Genomic DNA, 25,528 nt, shown 5'->3' with positions numbered 1-25,528 from the left:
CCATTGCAAAATCACTTGCATCGCACATTAGTTCAAATGGTAGATTCCAATTTGGTGTTATCATGATTGGCGCATTAGTGAGTTTTTCTTTAAGAATATTAAAAGATTTGATACATTCATCTGAAAAGATGAATGGCGCATCCTTTTCTAGGAGTTTATTCATAGGAGTGGCAATTTTAGAAAAATCTTTTATGAAACGTCGGTAAAAACCGGCATGCCCTAGAAAACTCCTAACTCCTCTAACATTGGTGGGATGTGGAAGTTTAGCAATTACATCTACTTTAGCTCTATCCACTTCAATTCCTTCTTTTGAAATTTTATGTCCAAGAACGATGCCTTCTTTAACCATGAAATGGCATTTCTCCCAATTAAGTACTAGATTTGATTTTTCGCATCTAATTAGCATTCGTTCCAGATTAACTAGACATGATTTAAATGTATCACCGAAGACTGAAAAGTCATCCATGAATACTTCCATGCATTCTTCTATCATGTCATGAAAAATCGCCATCATGCACCTTTGAAAGGTTGCAGGGGCGTTACAAAGTCCAAATGGCATGCGTTTGTAAGCAAAAGTACCATAAGGGCACGTGAATGTGGTTTTCTCTTGGTCTTCGGGTGCTATTGGAATTTGAAAATATCCGGAAAATCCATCTAGAAAACAATAGTAACTATTTCCGGCTAATCTTTCCAACATTTGATCTATGAAAGGTAAGGGAAAGTGATCTTTTCTGGTGGCGTCATTTAATTTTCTATAATCAATACATACACGCCATCCTGTTACAGTCCTAGTAGGAATAAGCTCATTTTTCTCATTTGTAATGACAGTCATGCCACCCTTCTTAGGCACGCATTGAACTGGGCTTACCCATGGACTATCAGAAATTGGGTAAATTAAACCTGCATCTAGCAGTTTAATAATCTCTTTCTTAACTACATCTTGCATATTAGGATTTAGTCTTCGTTGGCGTTGCACATACGTTTTATGACCTTCTTCCATAAGGATTTTATGTGTGCAATACGAAGGACTTATTCCTTTAATATCATGAATCTTCCATGCAATGGCTGGTTTATGAGCTTTCAACACAGAAATGAGTTGTGATTTCTCATTTTCAGTAAGAGAAGACGATATTATTACAGGTAATTCAGATTCACCATGTAAATAAGCGTATTCCAAATGGTTTGGAAGTGGCTTTAACTCTAATTTCGGAGGTTCTTCTATCGATGATTTATATCGATATCTGTCTTCTTCTTTTAGCATTTTAATTTCTTCTGTTGTTGGTTCATATCCATTAGCTATAAGTGTAGCTAACATTTCAGCTTCATCAATTGGTTCATTACCTTCTCCTAAAGAACATTCTCCTGTTCCTTGTAATTCTGGAAATTCTTTTAATAATTCTGCATGTGCATCTATAGTTTGAATATAATAACATGTATCATCTGCAGATTGTGGTTGTTGCATTGCTCTATCAACTGAAAAGGTAACACTCTCATCCTCTATACTTAGGGTCAGTTTCTTACCGAACACGTCTATCATTGCTTTAGCCGTGTTTAAGAATGGTCTTCCTAATATGAGAGGAACTTGAGAATCTTCTTCCATGTCCAAAACAACAAAATCTACTGGAAATACTAAAGTACCAACTTTAACTAGCATGTTCTCCATTATCCCTCTAGGATATTTTATTGATCTATCGGCTAGTTGTATGCTTATTCTGGTTGGTTTTAATTCTCCAAGGTCTAGTTTAGCGTATAGTGAATACGGCATTAGATTTATACTAGCACCTAAGTCTGCCAATGCTTCTATTGAACTAAGACTACCCAGAAAACATGGAATTGTGAAACTTCCTGGATCAGATAGTTTTTCTGGTATCTTATTCAACAGCACTGCTGAACAATTAGCATTCATAGTAACAGCCGAGAGTTCTTCCATTTTCTTTCTATTTGTGATTAGATCTTTCAAGAATTTAGCATACCTTGGCATTCCTGAAATCACATCAATGAAAGGAAGATTTACATTTATCTGTTTAAACATATCCAAGAATTTGGATTGCTCGGCTTCAAGTTTCTCTTTCTTCATTTTACTCGGATAAGGAAGTGGTGGTTGGTATGGTTTAACATAAGGTTTATCCTTAACTGTGTTATCTTCATTATCCTTTTCAACTACCGGTTCTTTTTCCTTATCTTGATCAGGTTGTGGTTCTTGTGGAGTAGGAATAGTTTCATCAGAAGTTACAGGTATTTCAGGTGGTTTAAGTGTTGTACCACTTCTTGTGGTAATGGCTTTAGCTGTTTCATTCCGGGGGTTAGCATTTGTATCACTAGGTAAACTTCCCGGTTTTCTTTCACCTATTAACCTTGCTAGGTTACTTACTTCTTGTTCCAGATTTTGAATAGAAGCTTGTTGATTTCTAAATGCTTGAGCATTTTGTTCATTGGTTTGTTTTTGAGATGTGAAAAACTGCGTTTGAGTTTCAACTAGCTTCGTCATCATATCTTCTAAATTCGGCTTTTTATCATCGGTTTGTTGTGGTGGTTTGTTTTGAAAATTAGGTCTTTGCTGATTGTAAGTATTATTGGATATTTGTTGATTGCTAGGACCTTGTTGGTTGTTGTATGGAATATTTCGGTTATAATTCTGGTTTTGATTGTAAATCGGTCTTGGCGGTTGATAATTATTCTGATAATTATTTCCAGGCCTTTGGTTTATGTATGAAATATTCTCTCTTTGTTCCATTGTTAATTCAATACTGAGACAATCTTTTGTCAAATGTGGTCCTCCACACTGCTCACAACTAATTCTTATAGCATGAATATCTTTAGTCATCTTTTCCATTCGTCTCTCGAAAGCATCTATCTTTGCGGAAATGGAATCTAAGTCATGGCTAGAATCGGCTCTAGCTGCTTTAGATGATCTAATGATATCTTTTTCTTGGTGCCACTCATGTGAGTGGGAAGCAGTATTATCAATAATTTTGTAAGCATCAGTTTCGGTTTTCTTCATAATAGAACCACCAGCTGCTATATCTATGTCTTTCCTTGTAGTGATGTCGCATCCTTGGTAGAATATTTGTACTATTTGACAGGTGTCTAAACCATGTTGCGGACATCCTCTTAACAACTTTCCATATCTTGTCCACGCCTCATATAGAGTTTCATTTGGTTTCTGTGTGAACGTAACAATTTCTGCTTGAAGTCTTACGGCTTTAGATGCAGGAAAAAATTGTTTAAGAAATTTATCAATTAAAACGTCCCATGTATCGATCGCCCCTTCAGGTAACGATTCCAACCAATCTTTGGCTTCTCCCTTTAAAGTCCAGGGAAATAACATGAGATATATCTGTTCATCCTCCACTTCTCGTATTTTAAATAGTGTGCAGATCCTATTAAAGGTACGTAGATGTTCATTTAGATCTTCCTTCGGCGCACCACTAAATTGGCATTGATTAGTCACCATGTGTAGAATTTGTCCTTTGATTTCATAATCTGGCGCATTAATGTCTGGATGAGTAATTGCGTGACCTTGGCCAGTGCGTTTAGCTCTCATTCGGTCTTCCATACTTAAAGGTTCCAGATTCTCCATAATTGAATTTGTTGAATCGGTATCACTAGATGCTTCAGATTTAATGGTTCGTTCCTCAACAATCTCTGTTTGAATGATTGGTGGTTCTGGAGGAAAGTTTAATGGTTCAGGATCTACGAACCGTTCCTGAATATTCTCTGGATTCTCAATTGTGAGGTTGGGTTCAAAAAATGGATTATCGGAAATTTGAACTGAAGTACTTGGTCGACTGGATGACGATTCTAAAGAAAAATCAACGGCGGTTATATTTGTTAAACGATGTCTTGATCGAGTTACAGGTGGTGAACGTACAAAAGGTGATGAACGTCTTGCTCGGTGCATTCACTGAATATCTTATTAGTTTTTTAAAAAGGAAAGAAAAATTATAATAAGTTATCCAATCAATAGACTTTTCTGATTTTGCCCACGTTTCGAATAGCCAAAAGATGCAGCAGAGGGGCAGGATTCGTTTGGTCTCAATATAATTGAGGACTGTTTGGCTCCAATAACCCGGTCCACGTACAAATCCAACTATTACTACGAACCAGAAAATTTTGATGTCTATCAATTTAACTACTCAAAATAAATTTTCGTAATTTTAAGAAATTTAGATAAGAAGTAGAATAAAATTCTAAGTCCTAAAAACTAGAATGGCGAGAAATAAGAAAGACAAAGAGTTCGTCGCAAAAGGTCGAAAAAGAAAAATGGTTGAAAAATTAAAAGGTGACGGAAAAATAAAAGAAACTTATAAAAACTTAAAAATACTTAACTAATTTAACCTTATTACTACAACTAACTTAAAATTATAATCGCAAATTGAAATTACTAATTGGAATGATAATTGGTACATAGTAAAAGGTCTAAAAATATTAAAGCTTACAAGGAAAAACTAAATCCCAAATGGAAATAACTTAAAAAGAAACTAAAACTTAAAAAGGCGTCGCAAAATTCTAAAGCACCTAAATCTTAGTCTAAAGAAAAAGCACTTAAGGAATTCTACGGCAAAGCCTAAAAATCTAGGAGTAAAAATAACTATAGCAAAAACTAAGTTTAAAATTAAATATGAGCTAAAAATACAAATATTACGCTACAACGATTAAAAAGGTACAAAATATAAAAATATACAAAAAGTTGTAAAAAGTACAATTTTTATAAAAATATTATTTTTATATTATTATTTTATTAAACTACTAATTTTACAATTTAATAAAAACTTAATTAATACTAAATACATAAATAAATAAAAAGTAAAAATAAAACTAAAACTAAAAATAATAATAATAATAATTATAATTAGGTTTAATAATTAATAATAATTAAAAATAACCCGTAATCAATGCTTGATTAGGGTTTTGTCCGTGTGTCAGAAGGTCTCCGCGAGTTGCGGCAAATAAAGAAGAACACCCCGCGAGTCGCGGGGTTCAGGAATTCAGTTGACAGCTTTGTGTTTTTACGCGTTTTTTTTTTTATTTTTTTTTTTTTATTTTATGTTTTCTGTTTTTTTATATAAATAAAAGATGTTTAATAAAATTTATATTTTTATAAACTAAAATAGAAATAAAGAAACTTATAAAACTTAAATATTTAACAAAATCTTAAAAATACTAATATTTTTGTTTTTCTTTTTATATTTTTGAATAATTAAAACGTATTTTTACAAAAGCGAATTTTTAATAAAAGTAACTAAAAATCTTTTTTTTTTTTTATTATTAGCGTTACGCTTCCGGCTTTTAAGAGTTTTTCCCCGGCAGCGGCGCCAAAAATAACTTGGTGCGAAGCGAGGTGTATATAAAATAGTTATTATTTTACTAGGAAAACACTATTAAATACGATACAATTTTACACAAGATATTTATTTATTTATAGAATGGATATACTTAAACCTTGCTACAACACTTATAGGCAGTGTACCTAATCGTACAGTAGTGTAGTTTTTAGTAAGTCCGGTTCGTTCCACAGGGAAATCTTTAAACAAAGCTCAACGCTATATTAGTTTACTTTTATAAAAATACAAATATATATATAAGTAATATTATTATTATAAAGGGGGGTTTTTACCGTTTAATGACCGGTTTGTCGATTTTAAGACTTTAGTCGCAGTTAAAACCTAATGTAAAATATAAAATAAATACAAGACTTAAATTAAAGCGTAAAGTAAATAATGATAATGAAATTGCGAATAATAAAAGTGCGATAAAATAAAATTGCGATAATTAAAAAGTACGATAATTAAAAGTGCGATAAAATAAAATAAATAAAAGTGCGATAATTAGAAGTGCAATTAAATATAAAATAAAGGAAATTAAATATGATATAAAAGAATTATGCTTATTTAAACTTCCGTAATCATGATGTTTGACGTGTTGATTTTAGTTTTATGCCCATGGGTTAATTGTCCTTTGTCCTGGATTATTCAATATGTCCGTCTGGTTTTTGTCCATAACAGTCCATCAGTCATAAATATAAATTGCAAGTGTCCTTGTCAAATTATTATTATACCCGAAGATAAATATTCCAACTAATTGGGGATTCGAATTGTAACAAGGTTTTAATACTTTGTTTAATGAATACACCAGGTTATCGACTGCGTGTAAACCAAGGTTTTACTACTTTGTTAACAATTACACCAATTACCCTTGAATGTAATTTCACCCCTGTTTTGATTATTCTAGTGGCTATTAATCCATTCCCGTGTCCGGTTAAATGAACGATTATTCGTACATATAAATACCCCGCCCATCGTGTCCGATCGAGTGTATATGGTAATTTATAGGGACGCCCAATTGTAAATCTTTATATTAACATTAACAAACTTTCATTTAGTTAAACAAATATAAAGCCCATTAATAGCCCATAGTCTAGTTTCCACAAGTGTCGTTCTTTTATCCAAACCCCAATTATGGTACAAAGCCCAATTACCCAATTTTAGTAATTAGCCCAACATCATGATTACTTCGTTTTAAATAAGCATAATAATAACTTAGCTACGAGACATTAATGTAAAAAGGTTGAACATAACTTACAATGATTAAAAATAGCGTAGCGTTACACGGACAGAATTTCGACTTACACCCTTACAACATTCGCTAACATACCCTTATTATTAGAATTAAAATTAAAATTAAAATTAAAATATAAATTATATATATATATATTACTCGTATGAATGAGAAGAAAAAAGATATGAAATTTGATCAGAATTCGGTTGGCTTTATAGCCAGAGTTGAAAATTGGGGCTCCGCGACTCGCGGCAAAATGCCCTTAAAACTCCGCGAGTCGCGGAGATATATTTACAGCTCACACCCTTGGAGTTTCTTGCTGCCGACGGTTTTTAATATATATATATAATATATATATAATTAATATAATTAATTATATATTATATTATATTTATATACATAGTTAACTTGTAATTTTTAGTCCGTTGCGTCGAGCGTTAAGAGTTGACTCTGGTCCCGGTTCCGGATTTTCGAACGTCCTCGCGTACAATTTAATATCTTGTACTTTGCGTTTTGAATCTTGTACTCTTGTGATTTCGAGACGTTTCTTATCAATAATTGGAACCTTTTTGATTGTCTTTTATTCTTTTGAGCTTTTTGGTCGTTTGCGTCTTCAAATCGTCGAATCTGTCTTCTGTCTTCACCTTTTATTATTTAAACGAATATCACTTGTAAATAGAACAATTGCAACTAAAAGCTTGTCTTTCTTGAGGAATAATGCTATGAAATATATGTTCGTTTTTAGCATTATCACCCACGTTTTGATTTCATCTATGAGCTGGATTCCAGACCCCCGCACTCGCGGAGGTGTAAAGCATAAAAGCTCAGCACTCGCGGAGCTCTACAGTGAAACGTGGGCCTATAAAAGGCTGCGCATTCTGATCGATTTCATCACTCCTTTTTCAATCTCTCTCACGATATATATATATATATATATATATATATATATATATATATATATATATATATATATATATATATATATATATATATATATATATATATATATATATATATATATATAATTTATAATTTTAATTTTAATTTAAGATTAATAATAATAAGGTTATGTTAGCGAATGTTGTAAGTGTGTAAGTCGAAATTCTGTCCGTGTAACGCTACGCTATTATTACTCATTGTAGGTTATGTTCAACCTTTTTAAATTAATGTATCGTAGCTAAGTTATTATTATGCTTATTTAAATCAAAGTAATCATGATGTTGGGCTAAATATTAAAGACGGGGTTATTGGGCTTTGTACCATAATTGGGGTTTGGACAAAAGACCGACACTTGTGGAAATTGGACTATGGGCTATTAATGGGCTTTATATTTGTTTAATTGAATGATAGTTCGTTAATTTAATATAAAGATTTACAATTTGACGTATCTATAAATAACCACATACACTCGATCGGACACGATGGGCGGGATATTTATAAGTACTAATAATCGTTCATTTAACCGGACACGGGAATGGATTAATAGTCAATTGACTCATTAAAACAGGGGTGGATTACATGCAATGACACTTGGTGTAATTGATAATAAAGTATTAAAACTTTATTACAGTTTAAGTCCCCAATTAGTTGGAATATTTGACTTCGGATATAAGGATAAATTGACGAGGACACTCGCACTTTATATTTATGACTGATGGACTATTATAGACAAAAACCAGATAGGTATCAAATAAATCCAGGACAAATGACAATTAACCCATGGTAATAAACTAAAATCAACACGTCAAACATCATGATTACGGAAGTTTAAACAAGCATAATTCCTTTATTTCATATTTCATCGCACTTTTATTTACTGTCATTTTATTTATTGCATTTTTAATTATCGTACTTTTTAATTATCGCACTTTTAATTTATTGTCATTTTATTTATCGCACTTTAATTTATCGCACTTTAATTATCGTTATTTATTTTACGCTTTAAATTAAGCTCTATTTATTTTTAATATTTTACATTAGGTTTTAACTGCGACTAAAGTTTTAAAATCGACAAACCAGTCATTAAACGGTAAAACCCCCTTTTTTATTATAATAATAATACTACTTATATATATATATATATATATATATATATATATATATATATATATATATATATATATATATATATATATATATATATACAACTATAGTTTAAAAATATAGCGTTAAACTTGGCTAGCTCCCTGCGGAACGAACCGGACTTACTAAAAACTACACTACTGTACGATTAGGTACACTGCCTATAGTGTTGTAGCAAAGTTTAGGTATATCCACTCTATAAATAAATAAATAACTTGTGTAAAATTGTATCGTATTTAATAGTATTTCGCAATAAAAATATAACTATTTCGTACCCCTCTGCTTTAACATCACACCTCATCACCCACGGCGTCCAACCCCAACCGATACAAGGGGTCTAAAGAAAACTCAAGAGTATATACTCCACAATATACAAATAGAAATATTTTTCGTATTAAAGTTGCATATCCAAGTCAAATAGATATATCTACTTCCTTTCCATTCTAAAGAAAACTGGGAAGTATATACTACACAATATACAAATAGATAGAAATATTTTTCGTTTTAAAGTTGCATAAGTATATCCAAGTCAAAACATAACACGTGTGATCGCCGACATCGCCAAATGGATATACTATAGAGAAAGATTGAAATAAAGCTAGAGTAATAATCCAGTGAAACGCCACCATTTGTAATCCAACCATACACCTTCAAAACACGTATCATACCCGTTCAATACGGGTCCAAGACAGCAGCCCTTTTTGTCTTTTTACTAACGTCCGCTCAGTCAACCAAGCTCATATAAATATCAAAACCAAAATTACAACATAAAACAGTCACATATTTGTTGTATAAAATTTCTGTTTCTATATTGCAACCAAAACCATTATCTTAACGTACTGGAGTTGTCTTCTTGGTACACACCCATCCCAGTTTTCAAATTTCAAACCCTAGGGTTTTCCTAAATCTTGATCTTGTTATTGGGTTCGGAGAAAAAAGTTTAGATTATGATGAACTGGGTCGGTTTAAGATCTTCAATTTTATGGATTTGAATGGTTAATTTGAAAAAAAGAGATCTTGTAGTTTAAGTTGAAGAAGAATAAAACGTCAAAGGTCAACGGTTGGAATTTGAATCCAAATGGATATAACAGAGGTTTCAATTATTCATCATGTGGGCATTGTGTTGTTGATGATATGGTTACTTTCTTCATTCAATTACTGTCACCCATTGGTTTATTTTGTATCTTTGATCTATCTTTATCTGGTAAGCTAAAAAAATTATACAGAATACAATAACTTTGTGTTATTGTGTTTATTTGCATAAATTCTCAGGCTTTTAATTGTTTTTACTATTTTTGTTAAAGGTTCATGACAATTTTTCAACAAGATTCAGGAAGAAAGTGAGGTTTGAAGAAAGAAGACAGGCTAATCAAAAAAGGGTGAATCTTTGAACTTTAATTATATTCATTTTGTTGCTTTTACAAAAAGCTTTAATCATACCTGCAATTAAGCTTAAAGTGAAACATAAAGTTTAGATTAAAGAGGATTACTTTAGTGAATTGCTATTTGTTCCTTAGAAAATATCCCCCCTTTTATTATTTTCTTTACTTTATTAGATAACCGACTCCTTGTGATATAGGTTAATAATTGGATTTTTAGCTCTATAAAGTGTAGTCCATTATTTGTTCAAGTCTTTTTTGTTGTCTATATAGGTGCTATCTGATTCTGAATCGGTACGGTGGTTGAATCATTTGGTTGAAAAGATTTGGCCAATATGTATGGAAAATATTGTCTCGCAACAAATTCTGCTTCCAATCATACCTTGGTTCTTGCAGAAGTACAAACCATGGACTGTGGTATGAATTTGACCTTGGTTTTATTCTTTTATAGGACTTGTATAAATGACCATGAGCTCTTTTAATCGTTACTTTGTTTATAGTAAATTTTTGCATAGCACCTTATGTACAAGCTTTAGTGTTTTAAAGCAGCATGCTGCGCATGCAGATGCGTGATGTAGATCGTTGTATATCATAAAATGGCCTTGATGTATGATTGCTAATGATTGTTAGGCACACACTTATAAAGAGAATTTTTTTGGGATAAATTTCTTGGCATACAAAAGAGTCGTATTATAGGACTATACTTTCTTTGACAGGTTTAGCGAAAAGCTTAAAAATTGTCAAAAATTGTGAATGTATTAAGTCATAGTGTGATTGAAGGAAATTTCTTGATTGCATTCGGTTACTTTATCGTATAAACCGATTGTCTAAAGACGTAAGAATCTTGAAATTTGTGGATCTTAAGATCCGAACCTCAAGTTGTTAAAGATTGGACATTTTGATATGTATGTCAAATTTTGAACACTAATTTTCTTTACAAAATAAGTTTTTTGGACAAAAAGTGTTTCGGGTCGGGTCTACCCAATTTGACGTATGCATTAAATTAAGAAGTTGCTAGTGGTTGATTATTTGTGTGCAACAATATATGCAGAAAGAAGCTGTAGTTCAGAGTTTGTATATGGGAAGATCTCCACCAATGATTACTGAAATGAGGGTGTGTCGTCAATCTACTGGTGACGATCATTTGGTAATTTAACTTCTTCCCTAGCACGAGGTTATCATATATTAACCTTTTTACTGATATTTAATTAGATTGTAATAATTCGTTGAATTAAGGTTTTGGAGATGGGACTAAATTTTAGAACAGCGGATGACATGAGTGCAATATTAGCAGCCAAACTGACAAAACGATTAGGTTTTGGAATGTCGGCAAAAATGCATTTGACAGGAATGCATGTTGAAGGAAAGGTCTGTTTGTTGTTTTCACTAATTTGTTATATAGACGTTAAATTACAAACAATACATAGTTTCTTAAATTTGAAATTTGGTTTTAGGTTTTGGTGGGGATTAGGTTTCTTCCAAGATGGCCGTTTCTTGGACGTCTTAGGGTGTGTTTTGTCGAACCACCGTACTTTCAGATGACGGTAAAACCGATATTTGCTCATGGTCTTGATGTTACTGAAGTTCCTGGTATTGCTGGATGGCTGGTTAGTATTTCATTAATTGTGATTACTTCACTAATTGTGATTACACGTACACACTCTAATATATTTGTTTAAAATTATTATAATTTAATTAGGATAAGCTTCTGCAAGTTGCATTCGAGGAGACATTGGTTGAGGTAATGTTCTTTTGCTTCTTATCTACTACTAGTTTGGTAGAGGTAGTCCAATATGTGGTACGGGTGGATTGACCCTCATATATATATATATATATATATATATATATATATATATATATATATATATATATATATATATATATATATATATATATATATTTTTTTTTTTTTTGAAAGGCAAGCTTGCATCAGTCCGGACCGAAGCCTAGTCATCATTTGCACACACACACTCGCTTTCGGGCAGGAAACCAGAACCACACTATGAGGATCCGACCCTTTAAACCATCCCGAGGGGCAGGCGGGCCGGATCTTAGTCCCGGAGCGGGTCGGTAAAACCTTCCCTTTGGGCCACCTTCAAGGAATATATTTCAATTGCTAGAGCGGGTGACGAGGCTCGAACCCGAGACCTCTAGCCCTGCGAGTACACAAGTGTAACCGCGGTACCATTGACCCTCATATATTTTTAATGTCCAATTTCAGGAATACTTAACGTGTTAAATATGATTACTTACCGATCTTATTTTATTACAATATAGTAACTTTTTTGGAGGTTTATTAAGCACAATGTTATAAAACTTCCCGATTAATGTCGAGTACCCCCCACGAGTAGTACTCCTTTTGGGAACCGGCCGAGCCGGTTTACCAAAATCCGAGTAATTAATTTGTCAATGACGGTCAATGGGTCAAAATTTGATTTTAGTCGGTCAAAGTCAATATTGGTCGACATTTTAATATAATATAAGTTTAAATTTAAATTAGAATTAGAATTTTAGAGCATTTGAACAAATGAAAATTATATTTATGTGCCTAGAAAAATATGTTAACGATTATGTTTAAGTTTATGGATTTCTTGTATATATATACATATAAATTTGAAATTTACTATTTAAATGTATAAAAAATTCAATCTGATCACTCTTCGAGTCGCCGATTGCTCCTTCAAAAGTCCCGACCGAGTACTTCTCGAGTACCGATTTTTGCAACCTTGATTAAGCATTAAAAATACACTTGGGTGACGATCAGTACATTTGACAAGTTTAATTGCTAGCAGAGTTTTGGTTTATAATCTTATCCTTCTCTGTTTTTGTAGCCTAACATGTTGGTGGTAGATGTCGCAAAATTTGTGTCGCCGGAACCAGGTATAAACAATTACTTGTCCAAAAGTTAGCTAAAAAATTGGTGTGTGTTCGTAACCTAATTTCTTATGATAATTTAGAACCTTGGTTTTCGGTCGATGCAAAGGAACCGGTTGGTTATGCATTGGTGGAAATTGTGGAAGGATCTAACATGAAACCTTCGGACATGAACGGTAAGTTTACTTTAAAACGTCTCGTTTAGTGTACGTGTTGGCTAACGTAACTTCTTTACAGGGTTGGCTGATCCTTACGTAAAAGGCAATCTTGGTGGATACCGATTCAAAACCAAGATACATAAAAAGACATTATCTCCTCAGTGGTTTGAAGAATTTAAGATTCCCATTTCTTCATGGGATTCAGCAAATCTTCTTGATATCGAAGTCCGTGATAAAGACCACTTTGTTGATGACAGCCTCGGGTTCGTTTGAATCATTCTTATTTCTTTTTTCTTGATTGTTACTTTTAGTTGTTAATAGACAACATTACACGGATAGTCCTTGTGGATTTGTCAAAAATTTCGTGGATAGTCTAATTTTTGTTTGACCTGGATAGTTCATTACTTTGCAATTCCTTCACAGATAATCCAATAGTTAACTGAAACGTTAACATTTTTCGTTAAATGGACTATCTGTGAAATCTATGACAAACTACAGGGACTTTCTGTGTAATTTTGTCTTATTAATATGTATACTAACTTGTATTTTGTGCAGCATTTGCTGTATAAAGATTAATGATTTTAAAGATGGCGAGAGACATGACATGTGGTTACCTCTTGAAAACGTTAAAACGGGAAGGTTGCATCTTGCAGTACGAGTTATTGAAGGTGTAGAGAAGCTATTCGAACAACCGTGTGACAACGCGAAAGAAGACGGGTCGCTAAAACCCGAAAAATCTAAAGAAACGGACACGGATATTTTAGTACCAATTGATGTGGAAGGTCAACGAGAGACCGGCATATGGGTTCACCACCCGGGGGCCGAGGTAGCACAAGTATGGGAGCCGAGAAAGGGGAAAAATCGGGTCCCGAAAGATAGCTTGTCAGTCAGCAGTAGCATCAAGTCGGATACGTACCCGAATGACTCAAGCAGTACTGATGAAAGCCTGGAAGGTAGTAACAAACCGAAGTCTAAAAATATGGTTAAAAGGGGAATCAATAAGTTCGGTTCTATGTTTCATAGAAGCCCGAGGCCCGTAGATGATAAAGATAAAGATCAATTGAAAAGCCCTAAAACACGGATTGATGACGATTGTGATTCTCCTCCACATCATAATGTACGATCGGTGAAGGAAAAGGGGATCGGTGTGAACTTAGTTATGGATGAAAACCCTAAAAACCTGAAAGTTGGATTCGAAGAGAGCCCTGAAGGAAGTGATCCAGAAAGCCCTGATAAGAGAAAAGTCAAAGATACAGTCAAAGGTATTCTGAAGCATACTGGTAATTCTGCTCGTGGTTTGATGCACGCCATTTCGCGTAAAGGGTCTAATAAAGATAGAGAGATAGATTTGAATGTTCAGTCGGACTCTTGTGGTGATGTGGGGTCCGTTCCGTCACCAGACGGGCTACAGAGTCCGGGTGGTGGATCTGGTCCTGGTCAAATGGGTTCAACTAAAGCTGCATTGAGTCCTTTGAGCCCAACCATTGTGAATGGGTCAAGTGGGGTTGTAATTGATGATCTGGATTTAAATGCGATAGATAAAGGCGAGGTTGATGATTCTAGAAGAACACCTGAGGAAAAACCTTCGTCTCCTTCGACTAAATAATGGATTATATATATTATGCTTTTAAGCTGTGGATGTAATTTTTGTGTTTATATACATGTGTTTAAGCTGCATGATGGTGGTGTTGAATATGTAAATGACAAAAGGTTTATCGTTAATTTTCACTGTTTTGGATCTTAACTTTTTGACTTATTAATTGATTGATTGTCAATATATATGTTTCTATTATGTTTTGAGGATATATTGAATTTGCAGTCTCTTACTGAAAGCTCTGTCAAAGAGAAACCGGGTCAACTGATATGATCGGATGCTATGCCAAACAAGCTAACGGCATGAAAAGAATAACAGATAGGAAAACAGAAGCTTTAAATGAGTGTTGGAGAAATTGGAATAACTCGGCGAGTACTCGGTTTTTGCAAAGTGTTGGAGAAATTGGAATAACTCGGCGAGTACTCGGTTTTTGCAACTGGGGCAGTACTTGGCGAGTACTCGGTCAAAACTCGGGAGTACTAGGAAAATTCGGTCAAACTCGGTTAAAATCGGTCAAAGTCAAACTAGGTCAAGGACTCCCTAAAAAGTCACGAGTACTCCTCGAGTAGCGATTTTTACAACCTTAACTTGAATAGCCTGAAGGAAAGCTGATGGCTATCAGTTATCACTGAGAAACTGCATGCGGCATGCCCAGGTTGACCACATGAGTAAATAATTGACCCTGTTAAAAATTTATTAAGATGACGACACGTGCAGTTTACCACTTTCTATCATCTTAGAAAGAGCTTGATAGGGTATTTTGTTTTTGTTGTAAATTATTTAAAAATGCTAGATCGAAAAGTCAGTTGGCAAGTAAAGGAATAAATGCTTGGAAAAATCTTTCTCATACTTTAAACTCGCATGAAAATAGTTCTGAACATTTGATTAACTTGAAAACATGGTATGAGTTGCGTTTGAGGTTAAGTACAAATCAAACAATTGATAAAGACTTGCAAGAGCTTATTAAAAAAGATACTAAACATTGGAAAGACGTTTTAGTTAGAATAATCGCTGTTGTTAAATGTTTATCACAATATAATTTGACGTTTCGTGGAACAAATGAAAAACTTTACGAAAATTCTAATGGAAACTTTTTAGGCATACTTCAGATGATTGGTGAATTTGATCCTATTATGAGTGAACATTTGCAAAGAATTCAAAATATTATCATTATCTAAGTCATAAAATTCAAAATGAATTAATTAGCATGTTAGCATACAAAGTAAAAAGTGCAATACTTAAGAAAATAAAAGAGGCAAGGTACTATTCAGTAATTCTCGATTGCACGCCTGATGTAAGTCACCAAGAACAAATGACCCTAATTATTAGATGTGTTGATGTGTCGAGTTCTCCTATTAAAGTAGAAGAGTTCTTTATAGAGTTTTTGATTGTAGAAGATACAACAGGTTTAGGTCTTTTTAAAGTATTACAAGATGTTTTAAAATCTCTTGATTTAGATATTAAATATATTAGAGGACAAGAGTACGATAATGGATCTAATATGAAGGGACAACATTCAGATGTTCAAGCTAGATTACTTGAAATAAACCGAAGAGCTTTTTATATGTCTTGTGGTTGTCACTGTCTTAATTTGGTATTGTGTGATATGGCAAATTCTTGTCATAAAGCGAAGACTTTTTTTGGTACATGTCAAACAATATATAACGTCTTCCCTAGTTCTACAAAACGGTGGAGTATTTTACATGAATATATTGATGAACTAACTTTAAAATCATTATCTGTTACTCGGTGGGAAAGTCGTGTAGAGAGTGTTAAAGCCATAAAAACTCAAGTTTCCAAAGTAAAAAAAGCTTTAATAAAATTAAAAGAGGTTAGTAATGATGCAAAAGTGTGTAGAGATGCCGAATCGTTGATAAATGGTGAATTTTCAAGTTTTGAATTTATTTTGAGTTTGGTTATTTGGTATGAAATTTTATTTAAAATTAATTTAGTTAGTAAGAAGCTACAGTCTAAAGATATGCTTCTTGACGTTGCAGTAAAAAATTTGGAGGGATTGATTGATTATTTTAAAAATTATAGGAAAATGGGTTGGACAACGCTATTAACGAAGCTAAACAAATTGCAGAAACTGTTGAAATAGAACCTGAATTGTCTGTAAAACGAGCATCTTGTAGAAAAAAACAATTTGATGAGATCTCAAATACTGAAAGAGAACAACAATCTGCTAAAGATCAATTTAGAACAGATTACTTTATTGTTTTAGTTGATATGGCTCTTGTACAATTAAATAGTAGATTTAAACAAATGAAAAATTTTGAATCAATTTTTGGTTTCTTGTTTGACGCATCAAAGTTAGCTTATTTGGATATTGTCAAGTTGAAAGAATGTTGTATGAATCTTGAATCTGCTTTGACATGTGATAATGATTCTGATATAGATGGAAATGACTTGTTTATGGAGTTAAAAGTTTTGAAGGACATGTTGCCAAAAAAAGCGTATGAGGGAGAAAGACCTTGGACATCTATTCAAATTATGGAGTTTACGAAGGACATGGATTTGTTTCCTAACATCTTACTTGCATACAAGATTTTGTTAACCGTATCAGTCACGGTAGCATCAGCAGAAAGAAGTTTTTCAAAATTAAAGTTATTGAAGTCCTATTTACGGAGTACAATGAGTCAAGAGCGGCTGAATGGATTAGCAATTTTGAGTATTGAGAATAAGTTTTTAGCTGATATTGATTATGAAAAGATAATTGATGATTTTGCTTCGAGAAATGCTCAAAGGCAACGTTTTAGGTGATGTATAAACGTGTAATTTGGAGTTTATCTCCTCATATTGTAAATTTTCTAGATAATAATAACAATCGGCGTGGGGATGAGCTGCCTAGCTTGACTAGGTTCCAAACTCCTAAATATAATGCATTCGTAGTATTTGTTTATAAGGGGCATCATTTTTCGACTCGCCCAGGGCATCCGAAATTGCAGGACCGGCCCTGCTTACGTGCATCAAATGTATTTTGAGGGACCAATAACATTCACGACGTTTAGAATATATAGGGGGTTAACACATAAAATATAAAATACATATGCGTAAAACTGTAGAGAGTAAAATGGGTCAGAAGTGAATCAACTTAAGTTTGTATGTAATGTTAAAAAAAAAAAAAAAAAAAAAAAAAAAAAAAAAAAAAAAAAAAAAAAGATAGAAGGTTTTCCATCAGGAAGGCGAGTAATCTAACCCTATACTCTGATGTACGCAGCCCAGCATGATCACTCCTTGACTGTTTTCAGCTATTCCCTTGTCACCACAAAATATTCGTCCTAGACAAGATTCGAACTTGATACCTCTTGCAAGGAACTTAGGGCCCTAATCAGTTGACTATCTTGTGATGATTGAAATATAGGGGTGTCTTAGAGGGTGTGCAAAGATAGGCAATAGAACAGGGCCCGAAATTTTTAAAGGGCCAGAATATTTAAAAAATCTGTTATACATACATATATTTGTTTTAAATGGTAGTTTACGTATATAGAGATGATTACTATTTTAGAATTAAATAATTTGCTATGATTGTTTTGCTCACTTTTTATTTATAATATATTTTTTTTTTTTTTTTTTTTTTTTTTTTTTTTTTTGTATTTTTATTTTTGTATGTAATGAAAACTTTAACATTTATAGGGGTCCATTTTATAAGTCTCGAATAGAGATTACAAATTAATGAGACGGCCTTGATTAAATCATCGCATAGAGTAGTATAGCGCCAAACAATGTGACGTTTTTGGGTGTTCTTATGCGTGCATGGTCGATCTTCTAGATGCCATGTGAGCCGTATGCTGGAGTTTGGGGTGCGCTTCTGGGTGCTAGTAGAACCTCAAGGGTTGGTTTGGTAGTAAGATGCTTGAAAAGTTTCAAAAGGACCCAAGTTCAATCCCCACTTGCTACACTTTGGGGGGCTTGCCTTTAAAAAAAAAAAAAATATCCACTGTCATTTTGATCTTGCAGAATTAGCAGCTAGACATGTATCTTGGTTAATAAAGAGTATTGGATGTAGTTGGATCACGATAAATGACTACCATAAGTTGTTTTTATCAGGAGATCGTTCGCATTGAATTTTTTTACGAAATTATGAACATACTTTGGACAGTTGAGGATCAATTGAAAGAACCATGCAAGTATAATAACTGTATTTGTTAGCTATAAGCAATTGTAACATATTAAAGTCTTATTTAATCATCATTGTAAATTGTAATAATTACGTTTAGAGCACTAAAATAGTGTACACGAAAGAAAATATCATATTTCACACACAGGAGTATCCAATATCCAACCAAGTGTGATTATAACTTCATCCACCTCCACAGCCACCTCCACACCCGCCACCACCGCATCCACCACCACCACCACATCCGCCACCGCCACCACCGCAATTACTTGCACCGCCACCACTAGAGCTAACAATTACAGTGGCTGTAGCTACAGAAGCTGCAGCTCCTGCTGCAAGAATAACCATTCCTCCATCTTTCTCTTTGGTTTTATTTGTTTTACCAACTTCAAGGTCGCGATCAGTTCGGACGGATGGGCGTACGGTTGGTTGCGTTTTCTTTTTCGTACAACCAAGCCAATAAAAGAACGATAACATTAGCACTAAAGCAACAGAACCGCAGACCAAGAAAGCGATAGCATTTTTTTTCATTTTTCTTTGATTACATAAGAATAAAATAAAATGCTATCTTGTTATTATCATATATATAGCATTAGATTGCTTGGAGGTTAATATGCAAACAGGTTTTCTTAAGGGTAGTTTTGTCAGTTGACTTGTGGTATACATGACTAATATTGTCAAAACAGGGGAAATGATATGGAAACTAAATTCTTTTGAAAAATTGGTTAATGCCATTGTCAACTATGCAACATTTTCAGGGAAGTTTAATTGAAATACCTTTACTGTCAAGTTCACACAAAGTTCTTGGTTTGCAGTGTCAAATTGCCCATTCGACTAACTTATCCTGTTTCCGTAGATGACAAAAATCTTCGTAATAATTACTACCAATTAGTATATGATGACTGATTAATCGGTTATAGTTTGAGAAATTTGTGCTTTTCATTTATTTATTTTTTTTCAATTACGGCCAGAGTGATCAAAATCTAGAATCCTATGTTCATGTGAAATGCAACTAGCAAATATGGCAGTTTAAACTATGAACATACATGGGTCATGATGAATTGATGATGATTTCTTCTTTAAGAGCATTTGTTGCAGATCTTTAATTTACCATTGATTTCAAGTATCAATAGACAGATCATGTATTAAAACATTATACCGAAACTACAATCGGTTGCTGGACTTTTCTTTCGTCTCATGAATTTGAACCTACATAGACGTGAGATGAGTATTTTTATCACGTAAAAATCAAAAATCAATAAGAACTATTATAATTATAGACATAAAGTAATATGTTAACATTGATTGTAACTCGGTAAATAGATTTGCAGCAAAACGACAATAGAAGCCAACCAATATGATTTGTTGATTACCATGTTATGAAATCAGCAAAAAAGGCCTATATTTTGGTGCATTGACGGAATCAGAAAGCAATATATTTAATCATTAGCATATACGGAGTAATATAATAAGAGGTTAGGTTAGAAGCTCAGCACAACTGTAACAGCTGCACCAGGAGAACATCTAATCTAAGCCTTATTATGATACCTCATAAGTACCTGCTATCTTTCATCATCTTCCATTTTGTAATATTAAATTTAAATTAAATTCATCATATTGAAGACCTAATTACTGCTATTAGTGAGTCAGTCATAAAACAGCCCTAAATAAATTAGTAAATTACATTGCTTCAATGTACCATTATATATAAAGATTCGATATTTTGTAACTAAAAGCTCTTGACTTTTTGGTCAAAAGATGATGAACAAAAAAGAAGACTCAGATGAGTAAGGTTAACCTAACATCATGTAACCGATAACCATAATAATAAGATTTAAAACCACCTGCAGCAATAATAAAAAAAGCTGGGCAGTAATAATTCAATTATTATTTAGGCAAAGAATCAGACAACTTTTTTTTCATCATCATTGTCATCTTTTATTTACTGTAGCATATTACCTCCCTTCTGTTCAACGAACAAAAACCACATATTAAGATTAAACTATCTAATATGCAGTAGAAATACATAGATATTTATATTGAGGATGGCTGGATCTGAAACTGGAAGGAGTTTTAACGGATGCATTACCGCCAGCCGCCACCACCAAGGGTGTTTCATCTTTTGCTGCATTATGTAACCTTGGTGAGTTTCATAACTACCCCTCCATCTATATTGTTGTTTCTGAAATTGCCCTAAACAATAGCTCACAAAATAACAAAAACATTTTTTTAGTGCTTAGAGTACTCCTCCTTCCTTTTGTGAATTAGCGGCCACATCAGCGTCACGTCAACGCTTTTGTCTTAGGACTAACTCAGGACTAAACAATACCAACAATGACATACTTCATCACAAAAATTGAGACTCCCTATATTATTTAATTATTAAGTGTACAAGTATAAAAGTAAAAAGTACCTCATAATATTCCGTAGTATTCCGTACAACAATATTTCACATGAGGACAAGAGAGAGGTTGGCGGCGGCCTGGGCGACTCGCTGCCAATAGCGCCCAAGTGAGCGGGGTGTTGGGCGTGAAATGACCCGTTCATATACATTACAAACGATTCACAATAGTTGATTTCATTGCGAGGTACTTGACCTCTATATGATACATTTTACAAACATTGCATTCGTTTTTTAAAAGACAAACTTTCATTACATCGAAAGTTGACAGGCATGCATACCATTTCATAATATATCCAACTATAATTGACTTAATAATAATCTTAATGAACTCGACGACTCGAATGGAACGTCTTTTGAAATATGTCATGAGTGACTCCAAGTAATATCTCTAATATGAGTTAATGCACAACGGAAGATTTTTTTCATACCTGAGAATAAACATGCTTTAAAGTGTCAACCAAAAGGTTGGTGAGTTCATAAGTTTATCATAAAACAATAAAATTCATCATTTTGATAGACCACAAGATTTAAATGTTGCATGGTACAAATAGGCCCGAATCCTATACCCACCTGTAATGTACATGCGATATCTTTTAAATACAGTACACATTTCTCGTGTACGAAATCCATTTTTCATAAATCATAGTAACCGTACACATATTCCGTGCACAAAAATATCATACACATAACCTGTGTATAAAATCATTCTCTCGATACATAACATTCACTTTACTTTCATTGTTTGGCTTGGTAACCGACCTTAACATATAATGCGCATAATAATATCCCCAAAACAGAACATCTCATCAGTATAATAATCATATAAACTTCGAAGTACTAAACACTACGCCCACTAGCCCTTCCGTCTAATGAACATTCTGGGTGGGGGTGTTAAACCCGGTAGCTACCTTTAGGATTCGCGTCAATTAGGCGTGCACTAATTCTCAAAATTAGTGATGTTCCCTAATTCTTAGGTTACCAAGCAATAATAATCAGGGGAAAAATGTTCATATCAATTGTGGCAATTATCACGTCCACATAATTCAATGGTGGTAATTATCACTTCCACATAATTCATTCGAGGAATGTTTTGCTTGTGTCTATCTCGTCAAACATTTATAAAAGCATTTCATGTATTCGCAGTTCAAGATATATTTCAAAAGCATTTAATAATGCAATTGTAAAAGCAGCGCATGTATTCTCAGTCCCAAAAATGTAAAGAGTAAAAGGGAATCAAATGAACTCACGCATATAAATACTGTAAAACAGTTAATAAAGCATTTGCATGTATTCTCAGCCCAAAATTGTAAAGAGTAAAAGGGATTCAAATGAACTCACAATACGATATTTTGTAGTAAAAATATGCATACGACGGAACTGAACAATGCAAGGTTGGCCTCGGATTCACGAACCTATATCATTTATATATATATTAACACATATACTTGTAATCGAACAAGTTTATATATATATGAATTTATTCGTTATATCATTTTTATATTAATAACCTATATGTTTCATATATTCATTTTTTATGTATTTAAAATAAATGAAAATATTAATTTTTGTTATGTTATATGTATTAAATATATTTTCGTATGTATATATATATATATATATATATATATATATATATATATATATATATATATCGTTTGTTTGTTAAAATTATGATAATACTAAAATAATATTAGAAATGATAAAAATAATAACTAGGATAATAGAGTTAAAAATGATACTTTTAATATTAATGATAAAGATGATATCTTTCATGAAAATGATACTTTTAAAAATGTTAATGAATAATAATAATAATAATAATAAAAATATAATGATTTCACTAATAATAATAATAATAATAATAATAATAATAATAATAATAATAATAATAATAATAATAATACTAATTTTTATATTAGTAACTATAATGATAATAATACTACTAATAATAATACTAATACTTATGATAAAAATAATAATAATACTTATTTTCTTAATACATAAAATAATAGTAATAATAATAATAATAATGGTAACTAATATTTATTTTAGTATTAATAATAATAATAACTACAAGACTTGTATCAATACTAACAATAGCAATAACAATAACACTAATAATAATAATAATGAAAATGATAATAATGATAAATATTTCAAAAAAAAAAAAAAAAGAACTACCTTCTTTGAGAGCTAAAAAAAAATATAATGCTCCATGAGGGACTCGAACTCGCGACCTTTCATTCGACACCCACACTCTTAACCATGTCACTACCCATGCTTTTCTGTTTTAATGTCAGGACTAAATTTATTTATCCCGTATTTTCTCGTTTTCATTGCCTTTTACAAACACTAGTATATCACCATTCTATTTATTTGAATGATACTAATGTTAATATTAATATTTATTTGAATGATACTAATGAAAGTAATATTAACAATATTAATATAATAACTATATTTTAACTTGTAATTACATATATTAATATTACAATTTATGAATTATGTAACATTCATTTATATATGTGTGTGTGTGTATATATATATATATATATATATATATATATATATATATATATATATATATATATATATATATATATATATATATATATATATATATATATATATGTTCACATTTGTTTACACACAGTTGTTCGTGAATCGTCAGGAACAGTCAAAGGTTAAATGAATACATGTAAACTGTTTCAAAATTTTGTAACTCAACATTACAGACTCTGCTTATCTTGTCGAAATCATATAAAGATTAAGTTTAAATTTGGTTGGAAATTTCTGGGTCGTCACAGAACATGCTAGCATTTTTGTTAAACGAAAATATATGTATTAAATATATTTTCGTATGTATATATATATATATATATATATATATATATATATATATATATATATATATATCGTTTGTTTGTTAAAATTATGATAATACTAAAATAATATTAGAAATGATAAAAATAATAACTAGGATAATAGAGTTAAAAATGATACTTTTAATATTAATGATAAAGATGATATCTTTCATTAATATTAAAAATGTAAATGAATAATAATAATAATAATAATAAAATATATAATGATTTCACTAATAATAATAATAATACTAATTTTTATATTACTAACTATAATGATAATAATACTACTAATAATAATACTAATACTTATGATAAAAATAATAATAATAATACTTATTTTCTTAATACATAAAATAATAGTATTAATAATAATAATAATAATAATGGTAACTAATATTTATTTTAGTATTAATAATAATAATAACTACAAGACTTGTATCAATACTAACAATAGCAATAACAATAACACTAATAATAATAATAATAATAATGAAAATGATAATAATGATAAATATTTCAAAAAAAAAAAAAAAAAAGAACTACCTTCTTTGAGAGCTAAAAAAAAATATAATGCTCCATGAGAGACTCGAACTCGCGACCTTTCATTCGACACCCACACTCTTAACCATGTCACTACCCATGCTTTTCTGTTTTAATGTCAGGACTAAATTTATTTATCCTGTATTTTCCCGTTTTCATTGCCTTTTACAAACACTAGTATATCACCATTCTTGGCCCAACTTCTAAAACGTGTTTACGGCCCAATACTTTAATCAAGCTGTTAATTAACTAAGCCCAACAACCAAATAAGGAATCGGCCCAACTGTAACCACGGTCCAACATTTAAACGCTTAAAGCCTAATTTAATCTATGAGCCCATGTTGCTAAATAAATAAATAAAAACGCAGCAGCTAGTTTCGAACCCAGGACCCTTCATTCAACAAACATCCTCCAAACCATTGAACCACTCGTCAATTTGTGAATAACCTGCACGCTTAATTACTATAGCCCGTATTTTTCTATTGCTCTCTTCTTCATACACAAATCAAACTAATAAAAGCCCAAATCATTCAAGCTTAATTTCGTATGGCCTTATGTGTTTTTAAACTTTCAGCCTAACCGTATAATTAGCTAAGCCGTTGGAAATTTTCTTTTTAGTTTAATATTTGAAGATTTCAAAAGGTGACCTAATAAAGTGATATCCTAGAGGAATGTCTCATCATTAACTATTATCATTATCACTTAAACATCCATGTCACCGTATCATCAATATCATCCGTATAGTAAACAGAAACACATATAAAAAGAACGCAGCTGAAGCAACTAGTTAACGAGAGCATAGTGATTTGAAGAAGAAAAGAAATACAACCCGTTGAACGGTAGTAGCGTGCCATCATCAATACAGTAGTTAGGACAAATGTTTATTCGATTTGTAACAGAAAACAACGTGTTCAAATGGGTATTTGGGTTGGTTTGGTGTTCGATAAGCAAG

The 25,528-nt window shown here is 32.1% G+C and overlaps 2 protein-coding genes across 2 annotated transcripts; both read left to right on the top strand.

The window, feature by feature from the left end:
* Positions 1–9,402: 9,402 nt before the first annotated feature.
* Positions 9,403–14,795, top strand: LOC139839733 (C2 domain-containing protein At1g53590-like). Its single transcript, XM_071829876.1, has 11 exons — positions 9,403–9,844; positions 9,945–10,019; positions 10,293–10,436; positions 11,071–11,166; positions 11,256–11,387; positions 11,474–11,626; positions 11,719–11,760; positions 12,851–12,899; positions 12,977–13,069; positions 13,131–13,314; positions 13,607–14,795. The coding sequence occupies exons 1-11, from the start codon at positions 9,719–9,721 to the stop codon at positions 14,655–14,657; spliced, it is 2,145 nt and encodes a 714-aa protein (XP_071685977.1). The 5' UTR covers positions 9,403–9,718; the 3' UTR covers positions 14,658–14,795.
* A 1,162-nt stretch (positions 14,796–15,957) lies between these two features.
* LOC139842862 (uncharacterized) lies at positions 15,958–17,408 on the top strand. The gene is made up of 2 exons (XM_071832963.1): positions 15,958–16,239; positions 16,686–17,408. The coding sequence occupies exons 1-2, from the start codon at positions 15,958–15,960 to the stop codon at positions 17,406–17,408; spliced, it is 1,005 nt and encodes a 334-aa protein (XP_071689064.1).
* The last annotated feature ends 8,120 nt before the right edge of the window (positions 17,409–25,528 follow it).

The sequence above is a fragment of the Rutidosis leptorrhynchoides genome, chromosome 4 (assembly GCF_046630445.1).
Source record: "Rutidosis leptorrhynchoides isolate AG116_Rl617_1_P2 chromosome 4, CSIRO_AGI_Rlap_v1, whole genome shotgun sequence".
Lineage (NCBI taxonomy): Eukaryota > Viridiplantae > Streptophyta > Magnoliopsida > Asterales > Asteraceae > Rutidosis > Rutidosis leptorrhynchoides.
Note: the sequence above shows the minus strand (reverse complement) of the source record. Positions and strands in the feature narration are given on the sequence as shown.

Coding starts and splice junctions, on each gene's coding strand:
- LOC139842862 (XM_071832963.1), top strand. CDS start 15,958: ATGACCCTAATTATTAGATGTGTTGATGTGTCGAGTTCTCCTATTAAA. Junction 16,240..16,685: donor GTTGTCACTGTCTTAATTTG/GTATTGTGTGAT, acceptor TAAAAATTATAG/GAAAATGGGTTGGACAACGC.
- LOC139839733 (XM_071829876.1), top strand. CDS start 9,719: ATGGATATAACAGAGGTTTCAATTATTCATCATGTGGGCATTGTGTTG. Junction 10,020..10,292: donor GACAGGCTAATCAAAAAAGG/GTGAATCTTTGA, acceptor TTGTCTATATAG/GTGCTATCTGATTCTGAATC. Junction 13,070..13,130: donor GAAACCTTCGGACATGAACG/GTAAGTTTACTT, acceptor ACTTCTTTACAG/GGTTGGCTGATCCTTACGTA.